At 48.3% G+C, this 9,722-nt stretch overlaps 2 protein-coding genes across 6 annotated transcripts; one reads left to right on the top strand and one right to left on the bottom strand.

The window, feature by feature from the left end:
* Positions 1–2,670: 2,670 nt before the first annotated feature.
* Positions 2,671–4,250, top strand: LOC100845742. 5 transcript variants are annotated; one of them, XM_010240407.2, is made up of 4 exons: positions 2,671–3,378; positions 3,645–3,745; positions 3,842–3,861; positions 3,945–4,250. In XM_010240407.2, exons 1-4 carry the CDS (start codon positions 2,963–2,965, stop codon positions 3,957–3,959), a joined length of 552 nt encoding a protein of 183 aa, XP_010238709.1. In that variant the 5' UTR covers positions 2,671–2,962; the 3' UTR covers positions 3,960–4,250. The 5 variants fall into 5 exon arrangements, 4 of the variants coding, with proteins under 4 accessions (XP_010238709.1, XP_010238700.1, XP_010238704.1 ...); XR_732747.2 differs by lacking the exon at positions 3,645–3,745; XM_010240398.2 differs by having other exon boundaries at positions 3,842–4,250.
* A 1,817-nt stretch (positions 4,251–6,067) lies between these two features.
* Positions 6,068–8,532, bottom strand: LOC100839493. The gene is made up of 3 exons (XM_003563112.4): positions 8,341–8,532; positions 8,028–8,233; positions 6,068–6,554 (listed from the first exon to the last, which is right to left on the bottom strand). Exons 1-3 carry the CDS (start codon positions 8,428–8,430, stop codon positions 6,293–6,295), a joined length of 558 nt encoding a protein of 185 aa, XP_003563160.1. The 5' UTR covers positions 8,431–8,532; the 3' UTR covers positions 6,068–6,292.
* Between the last annotated feature and the right edge of the window lie 1,190 nt (positions 8,533–9,722).

Below are 9,722 nucleotides of genomic sequence, written 5' to 3'. Positions count from 1 at the left end.
TAGGAACAAGCATTAACCATAGCAAAGAAGTACCGGCAATCCATATGAACCGATTACAAACAAGAGACTATCAAACATAAACAAATAGCATGTGCAAAAACAAAATGCCAAGTTCTAAGCAAGACATCAAGGATGCAAAGATAGAGTTAAAGCGGACGACACACAACAGCTACCCTCAGCATCAACTACCATTGATGGCAGCCCCCGGACTGCATGAAAGGTTCTTCAAAGGTGATGCGTCCAAAGAGAATGACATTGGAGTGTTGTCGTCACCAGATCCAAGCATTAGGTCAGATCAAGGGTTTTCACTCGGAAAAAGCAAGTCCAAGATAGCAATCTACAGGTGATGTCTTCAATAAGAGAACGGTGTGGAAACACCACCATTGCTTGCTACAGCCTGAAAAGGCATTTCTTTCCTAAATGGTTTTGGTGGTGATGACAACGTGTAGTGTGGACTAATCGTGCGTTAAGTTTTTCAGATTTGATATCAAATGGCGCAAAACGATTCGATGCCCTCAAGATTGGAAAAGAAGCGCAGTGGAGTTTAGCAGCCTTTTCATTTATTGAGTCCTAGGAACTCCGTACTATTTAGAGGGAGTCCACATGGGAAGGTAATGGGTGAATCGCTTTTCACGTACACAAACATACATCTTGCACCCACATAAAACCTACTAAAAAGTGAGAGAACAATTTTCTTAATCTAGTGGTGGTGCCTGTGTTTGCCCAGGTCCGGAAGTTCCGGTGGGGTTCTGGGCGACCGGAACTTCCACCCTACCTCCGGACCAGCTCCGCGATGCTACTGGAATCCTATATGGATTTCTGGAGGTTGAGCCAGAACTGGGCCGGAGCTTCCGGTCACCCGGAACTTCCTGTGTCGAGCGGAAGTTCCGCCCCTGGAACTCGCAGTGCATAACGGTTAGATTTTGGGGAGTCCACATAAATAACCCTTCTTTCCCAACGGGTATTTTGCCCGAGCACGAAGCCAAGAACAGCCCACTCTCACTCAAGAACACCAAAAGTTTCAATCTACTAGATCTCCCTCCATAGAGCCCCCCCCCTGTTGATTCTTTGAGAATTGGACGAGAAGAGCTAGATCTAGGGTTTCACCAAGTCACAAAGTTGATTCCCCTTTTCTTTTGGGAGCCCTAGACGGAAGCGTTTGCCTTGAGCTCTCCTTGGTGTGAGGAGTACGGGGATTGGATTAGGAGCCTCCAATTGGTTTGTGGAGCTAGCGCCGGTCAAGTTTGTAAGGGTTTGGACTTCGCCCCCAAGGAAGCAACTAGTGGAACTCACCTCACCTTTGTGATGTTGTGAGAGCTCATCCCATTTTTGTGGTGTGGTGAGTTGGAGAATAGAATGAGCCTTCGTGACGTCTCTACCTTTGTGGTAGAGCACTTCTCCAAACGGAGACGTACACCGACCCCAATAGGTGGAACTCCGGTGAAATCTTCGTCTCCGCGTGTGGTATCTTTTGCCCTTTACATTCTTACTATCTATTGTTGTTTCGGCTATTGCATTTCATATTAGGGTTGCATTCTTTTTAAAAAATCTAGCAAACCTTAAGATTAAGTGCTTTGTATTTTTCAAGAAAAAAAAACAAAAAGTAAAATTTGTTAGTCGCCTATTCATCCCCCATCTAGCCGACCATACCGATCTTTCACAGCCAATGAAGGTCATACCTAGAGTCAACTATCCACCACTGAGCTCGAGCTCGGTGCACAGAGAATGCACCACCGAAGTCAATCTGTGTTCCCACCTGCCGCTTGCCAAGCCAATTTGACTATACCTCTCAGCCTTGATAGCATCAAACAAGAACGGAATGCGCCCACAATCTTCGAAACCTGTATTCCGAGGAACCACTTAGGCAACGAGAGTTTCCATGATTTAAGTACAGGGAGGAAGAGAACTTTAAACTTGGAGGGGGCCAATTGAGTATAACTATGGTATCTTTTTTCATTTTTTCTTCATGATACTACTAGTTTTTTCCTTGAAATGTTCTTCTTTAGGAGGGGCCAAGCATGCCCCCCTTTGTCTGCCCCTAGGTGGGAAACGTGGGAGGTCTGGAATAGTTGAAGTTTGAAGGTTCGTCCATTGAGCCAAGTAAAAGCTAAGTCAACATAGCCATACTTGAGCCTGATGAAAAGGCTAATTGTTGCAAAACCCATTCACTACGAAGGAACACATATGCCACGAACATTGAAAGTTGATATGAAAACCGCTGCCATGTCATATATATCCAGAAAGAACCTAGTCAGTGCCACGGGAACCGATGCCAACACGTGTGCTGAAATCCCCTGAACCGATGCCAATCACGTGTGCTGAAAATCCCCCAAACCGAGGCCTGGCCAAGGTCCGCCATGAGCATGATGCAAGGGAGCCGACTCCGGATGGCAATGGGTACCCGATACCCGCATATCCGACGGCTATGTACCCGTTTAAGATATGGGTATGGTAAGGAAAAATACCCGCTGATACGTAATTGGTAAAATTCTGTGCCCGACGGGTATGACCGGTACGGGTATGTTATCGGACTACCCAAACCCATATACCCGCACCTAAGTTGTCAGCCCAGCAACACAAGCCCATTAAGTATTGCCTAAGGCCCAACCCAATGCACTTTGTATATAAACCCGCCCAACCTGTGACCTAACCCTAACCCCCAAATTCCCACCCCGCGTCACCGCCCCCGCCCCCAATCCCTACCCCGTCCGTCGCCACCACGTGAGGCAGGCAGGCCTGCAGGCGGCTGTCTTCGGCGGTTCGGCCCTCCAGCCTCCACCGCGCGGTCGCGCCCCTGCCTGGCCGCCCTCCATTCCACGTCCTTCGTCGCCGCATAGCTTCATCCTCGAGCCGCATAGCTCCGCGAGTTCGCCAATCGCTGGCCCGCGCCTCGTCCTCCCCCAGTCAGCCTGTCCGTCGAGCCCCGCCTCCTCCACCGGCCTCCTCCGCCCGAGAGCCAGAGATGGACATTGATTTTGAAGGGTCTGACACCGGCGACGGCAAGAGTGACCATGCGACTCGGACGCCGACTCCAAGCCCATCGCCGGAGCCATCTGACGTCAGAAGAAATGAGGTCTTCACCCCGATCCCGAGTACATCGCTGACACATAGCCCTTCGCTGGACCAACGTGCACCTTCGTCCGTCTTCCCCCGGCCGCCGGTGCCACTGCCACCATCGGGGTCAGGCAAGCGCTTGGGCTATCTCCTTGGGGTTCATCCCAGCTCGGGCAAGGTGCAAGGCAGCGGCTCCAGCACGTCAACTCCACTGTGTTTGCAACCTGCCGCCGTGGTGGCCGGGGCCAGACCAAAGAAGCGTCCCAGCTCACTTGGTGGCGCAAGCGACGCCAAGAACAGCAACAAGAGGGGCAAGGCTACATGGTGAGCAAATTTCTTTATTGTTCGCTGTCCCCTTATGTATAAATGCTTATGTTGCTGTCCAATAAAGATTACATGCTTAAATATGGTGATGTCCACTTATTTATGGTGATGTCCACTTATTTTTGTTGCTGTCCAATAAAGATTACATGCTTAAATATCTTGGATTGGTGGAAAGTTGCTGGCACACGGTATCCAACATTAAGGAAGGTTGCAAAAGATATATTTGCTATTCCAATAACAATTGTTGCTTCTGAATCTACATTTAGTACAAGTGGCAAAATAGTCAATGAACATAGGAGCCGCCTCACCTCTCTTATGCTTGAAACATTGATGTGCTCTCAAGATTGGCTTAGGAACAAATTAAAAGGTAAGCAAATAATGCATTTACTTAACACTTCTCATCACTTTCATGGTACTAATAGTTGTATTTATTCATGTATAAATTTCTGGACTTGTCTTCAAGACATCCAAGAAGGAAATCAGGTTAGTATTTATGCTTCAAATAAGACCGTTGTGAGCCTATTTAGTAATTACATACGCATGTCCTGCAATTTATGCTTCACTAGGACTTGGCTGATTGAGTTGGAGTCTTTGGAGCTGGGTTGTTGCAAGCTGCCGAAGAATCTGCCCATTGAATTTAATCTACTATTGTGTTTGGTGTGCTAAGCAGTAAAAAGAACTGTTGTTGTTTGCTGTGAGCCCAAGGTGTCATGGATTTGAACTTTTATTTTGAAGTCCCTTTATGTTTTGAGGTCCTTTTCGTAATGTATGAACAAGAAGTGCTATGTTGTTGTGTAATCTGTGATATTTGGCTACTTATGTTGCTGAATCCTGCTATTTGTGCTGTTGTTAACATGCTGTTTATGCTGCTATTTGTGCTGCTGAAATCTGCTGTTTATGCTGTTGAAACCTGCTGTTTATGCTGCTGGAAGCTGCTGTTTAACTGCTGAAAACTGTTGTTTTGAGGTTCCAGCGGGTCGGGTAAAAATACCCACGGGTAACTTGTACCCGTGACGGGTACGGGTATGGAATTTTTTTTTACCCGACCACGGGTACGGGTAACGGTTGAGGGTCGGGTCGTCAGGTATGGTTATGGTTGAGCGATACCTGTACCCGAACCCGTCAGGTGCCATCCGGAGAGCCGACGAAGGTCTTCTTCCCAATCTGCCCCCACAAGATGCCGCATCAACGACCTGGCCCCGCCACCAGGGGTGAGAGAACACCTCACCCCAAGGAGATGCCTCGCAGCCGTCAACCGCAAGGGATTTGCCATTGAAATCCCCGGTAGCGGTGATGGAGAGAAGCGCAAGAGAGGTAGCGAAAGGTGGGTGCTTGGTGGGTCGCCTCCCAAGTCGTGCCGGGATGACGCGAGGGTTGGATTGAATCTTCACGCCTGGTTAGCCACACAAAAACGTCTTTTTTTGCGGGCACAAAATAAAACGTCCGAGAACTTATAGATTCATATGAAGATCAAGACAACATAAAGAGCGTGGCTATTTATTTTCTACTTTAAATCCTATATGTCGTGCCATGTCGATCTAGTTCCACGACGCGCTCGAGCAATGATGATGAATTCACAATTCCATTCACCATACCAACAAAAACCCACAAGAAAACGTTAATCGAAGGCATCTCCAATCGGGAGACGCTTATAGTGTAATAAAGTCAAAACCACGGAGAGCGCTAGCCTAAGAGCAACTCTAGCAGATACCAAAAAACCCGATCCAAACTAGTTTCTCGCTTTTGGGCCAAAAAAAGGCCATACCAAATACCGAAAGAGGCCCGGCCCGCAAAAAAGTTCGGATTACCGAAGACGGGCCTCCGAGGCACGTATATGTATTGCTCAGAAAGGGCGTTTCGGTACCAAACCCCATCCGCCACCGCCGCAAAAATCCCATTTCTGGCGAGGCCATCCGTAAAATGTGTCCGCAAAATTGCTCCGCCGCGTCCTTCATTCATCGCGTGGCGAAGGACCAGGCGGAGGTGGACCTCGCAATCCACCGCTCACTGTTTGGAGAGGCTCCGGTGCCAGGGCCTGAGGTCATCGTCCTCTCCGGCGATGAGTAGGCGGCGGCGCGGGCGGAAGGATGCCGGCAAGAAGGAGCTTTTTTTTTTGTGAAGTGCTCCTCTTCCGTTTTTCTTTAACTTTGTGATGATGAACCGGATGAAGTGCTAACGATGAACTATGATGAACTAGTAGTTTTAATTTTGGGGCAGTTTCAAATTACTTGTTCCATTTGCGTTTTTAGATACTGTTCTGCCAAACGCTTAGGCAAACTGAAGTTTCGCAGTTCGGTTAACTGAAAACGCAAAGTTCAGATCGGTTGTTTTTGGTACCTGCTAGAGTTGCTCCAAGCGTCCCATATTCCCATGGGCTGAGGCTACTTCATCGAGCACATCGTAGTTCTGGACAGCACTTCTATTACTGTAAATTAAGCTAAACGCCAGCGGCGAGCCTCCATGTGAAGCGCCGATGCCAATTTAAGAACTGGGATCAGCCTATGCGCTGACCAGAAGGCCGGGATTTTCATCCCTGTAGCAGTGGAGCCTGCTACAACCGCTACAAGAGCCACGCTAGAGATGGCCGAACCGCCGAAGAACAGGAGGGGCATCACCATGCCGCCTTCTTCCCCGTCCCGTCTTCGGACAACGTCGATGCACTGTAGGTCTGGGGCCCCACATAATCACATCATAGTTACACGAATGCCTTCATTCCATCTCCAGAATCCAATCCAATAATCCAAATAGTATACAGCCCAACCAAGTAATCTCATACAAGAACCTAACGAGAACAGTAAACCCAATTACACAGTAACAGCACTACGGTAATGTTAACAACAACACTGCACGCCACGAACTACATTGATCCACCCTGAAACGGACTGAACCACTGCATACGCCTCCAGCAAGCTCATCAGTTGTATGGGCCCATGCCGATGCTGGAGCCCCCGTAGGGGGCGCCACCAGCAGCATCCCGGGATTTGGAGTAGCTGATGTAGTAGAACTCGCTCAGGATGGCTGTGAAGAAGGTGAAAGCTGCACCAGCAGCAAACACACCCTTGCGCAACGTCTCGCAAGACAGAGGGTCGCCGTTGAAGATGCCCCTGTACCGGGTGTGATATGCGTTACGGACTGATCCTGCCAGCAAGCACGCCGCTGCAACGAGGAAGGTCAACCTGCAAATGGGAAGCAACCATCATGTTTATGCAAATTCCTATGGGAACAGCAACTGAAATGACTTGGTTGAAATTTAATTGGTGAGAAGGCCAGACTACAGCTGGTCTAAATAATTTCAAGGCTGGGCTAGCTAAAGACACTTAGAAAGCAAAGCTAGTATTAATTAGGGGTGTTCAAAATTGGGTGAGTCCAACCGAAAACCGGCAACCATGCAGCTAGTTCATTTGCCTTTTCTTTTTTTTTTTGGAAAAGTTCATCTGCCTTCACAAATTACAAAAAAATGAACGACTAGTTTTGACAGGTTGGGCTCAGACACAAACACCCCTACTATTAATTGATGTTGACTTGAGAACAGCTTAGCATATCCCAATACATGATTTCAAGGAAGATCAGATAAAACAATCAAGGCACACACTATTCAAAGAACTGAAGTACAGTTCCTTCAGAAACTTAACATAAGTCAACTAAAGTGTAAACAAATAATCAAAAGCTGTCAGCTAATATTAAGCTAACTACTCCCACCTCCAGTCAAAAGAGCTTAATACTGTAGTATTAGTATATTAACACAGTGACCTTATTTTATTGTCAGAGGACAGCTGTTGCTATTCATTAGCACAGCACAGCTAAACACTAGAAATAAGAGGACACTAGAGAACATAAGCCAAGACACTAGAGGTGCAAGTTTGGGTCAGTTGGACATCTAAAATCACCAATGTAAATATCCAGCAGATCCACCACGTGTACTGAAGATATAGTCGTACAAAGACTGAATCAAGATGTTTAGGACATAGCTTCAAATCCCAGAAAAGTGGTCAGAAACTTGTATGAAAACAAGACGATGGTTAAACCGTTAAAGTGAAGAACACCTCTTGTATCACTTTTGGACTGTTGCATCTCTAGCCTGAAAACAAATCTGTTATGAAGCAACGACACGCAAGGTTGCAAGACTATTGTTGGAACTTGGAACCTGCTACTAATTTCCTTCTGCTAGGCTTTGAGCATGCAGTAATTGAAATTTAATCCCAACAGTTGTGTGCTACAATTTTGTTTCTGTAAGGAAGAAAGAGACACTTCACCAAACACTGACAGATCTAACAAACATGTATTTCCTCATCTCCATAGCAAAATCAAAACCAGTAGCGAATTGCACGCTCTGTTGCTCGAGAACGATTGAAACCACGAGATCTGATTATCTGACCCCGTCCCCCGCCACTATCTGCCAGCAGCAAATGGATCTAAAGTGAAGCTGGTGCGCCATCAGTAGCTTCATACCGCAGTCGCAGGGGTAGATCTAACTGAGTGAACTACTGATTGGTCTAAACACAGAAAACCGTAGTAATGGCCACACAGATCAGAAGACAACGAGCGGCGAGGACGGAAAGCGACAGAAGATCTCGAAGAACAAAAGGAATTCGAACCAAGCTACTAGTGCTAAAGGAGGCAGGGATTAATGGATGGAGTAATTAAATTACCATGAGAAGAGGAAGAGCATGAGCGCGCAGGCACGGGAGCCCCCCGGTTTGAGGCCGCGGCCGCAGCAGAAGCAGCGGCTGGCGACCATGACGAGGACCTGCGCGGCGGTGAGGAGGAGCAGAGCGCCGACGCCGTAGCCTGTGGCGACGTCGGAGTCGTAGACGCAGTAGTCGTACTCCTTGGCCAGGTCCGGCGTCACCGTGGCCTGCACGCAACGGACGCACCATTTCGCCGTGGGTTAGCAGGGCGGTTATACGAAATCAAAAGCGAATCTGCTACTGGGTGGCCGGTGTCCGGGGGGCTTGGGGTTACCTTGCTGCGGCGCTGCTCGGCGGCTACGGCGAGCCCGAAGGCGATGAGGTTGAGGAGGATGGCTGACACCTGCACGATGATGGACGCCATTGCTCTGAGGCGAGTGGAGGATTGGGGAGAGTTGTTGGGGGCGAACTGAAGCCCGAAGCTCGTCCTCGCTATGTTAAAAGGAAGGCTGGTTTCGTGTCGGTGAAGGAGCGGGTGAGTGCAGCTAACACACACACACGCGCAGATCTGGTGGGTTTGGTGCGATGAGGTGGACTGGCTAACCGCGCCGTTTGGGGGCCACCTGGCAGTGACCAGCCGCCTAACTCCGTGCGAGCAAAGTGTATTAATTTCGTGTCGGCGTTTGGTGCTTTTGCCTTTTTTTTTTTTTTAAATTTCCGACGCAAATGGCGCAACAGCAACATGGGGCTAGTACGAGAGAGAGGGCACCAGCACGGCAGAGGTTGCTTTCTTTCGGGGTTCCACGGCCGAACGTTACCACGTGGATCGCCGCCGTGGTATGTATCGCGGCGGCTGCACGGCAATTTGAGCAAAGGCAGTCGTGGCAAAATTGGATCCGAGGTGCTGTCTTCTGCGGATTTATAAAAAAACGAGAAAAGAAAAGGACTTCGCGTTGCGTGCGGACGGGGCGAGCGATGGCTCGGGGACAGAGGTCACACTAGGCTCGTCACCAGGATGAGCTGGAGCCTTCCTCCGCAACAAAAAAGAAAGAAAAGGACGGGCTGAAGCCTCGAGTTGAGATTTTTACCTTCACGCTTCTCTGCTACTGCCACAATAACCAATTGCAGCTGGTGAACAAAACAGTGCACATAATATGCTGACACGTTTTCTTGCAGTTATGTTGGCCGTTGTAGCATCCGATATAAAAATAGCAGTTAAACATTTGGACAAATGGATCTAAAATTGTTGAACATAAATGTAAATTTTGAAAGTAACGGTCTTCAACATGATCTAAATGGTTTGCTTGCCTAATATTCAAGAGCTCTTTTATGGTGATTGTCGAGTACTTCTCAGTGCTTTTGAGTACTCCCGCCAAAATTAATTCTGTCCGTTGATCTGTACTTTTAACTATTGCTCATTTTCCTAGGCCACGGCCCACCTCTCCTTCCTTTTTTTAGGGGAATCTCTCCCTTCTTTTCATATTTTCCTTCCTGGGCCACACCTCTCCCACATGGCCTGTGAATTGGCTGACCATGTTTCTCGGCCCAACTACGGGGTCGTCTTCAGGCCTCCCATTCGACTTCCACGAGAGAGAAACTCTAGTGCAGGTGTGTTGATCTGGGCTTCAATTCTCTCCTTCAATTCTCTCGCTCCCACACGTTTCTCTTCAAATCGAATCATGGGAGTTATTTCCTTTCACCCCAAGAACCGATTCT

Source organism: Brachypodium distachyon, chromosome 1 (genome assembly GCF_000005505.3).
Source record: "Brachypodium distachyon strain Bd21 chromosome 1, Brachypodium_distachyon_v3.0, whole genome shotgun sequence".
Classification (NCBI taxonomy): Eukaryota; Viridiplantae; Streptophyta; class Magnoliopsida; order Poales; family Poaceae; genus Brachypodium; species Brachypodium distachyon.
The sequence above is the reverse complement of the archived record's forward strand: the minus strand, read 5'-3'. Positions and strand labels throughout refer to the sequence as shown.

Bases quoted from the DNA above. Each gene is read 5' to 3' on its own strand.
- LOC100845742 (XM_010240409.2), top strand. From the start codon at position 2,963: ATGGACATTGATTTTGAAGGGTCTGACACCGGCGACGGCAAGAGTGAC. The intron at 3,379-3,644 runs GTGAGCAAATTT...ATCTACATTTAG, and splicing joins AAGAGGGGCAAGGCTACATG to TACAAGTGGCAAAATAGTCA.
- LOC100839493 (XM_003563112.4), bottom strand. From the start codon at position 8,430: ATGGCGTCCATCATCGTGCAGGTGTCAGCCATCCTCCTCAACCTCATC. The intron at 8,234-8,340 runs GTAACCCCAAGC...CGTTGCGTGCAG, and splicing joins CCGAGCAGCGCCGCAGCAAG to GCCACGGTGACGCCGGACCT. The intron at 6,555-8,027 runs GTAATTTAATTA...TCCCATTTGCAG, and splicing joins ATGCTCTTCCTCTTCTCATG to GTTGACCTTCCTCGTTGCAG.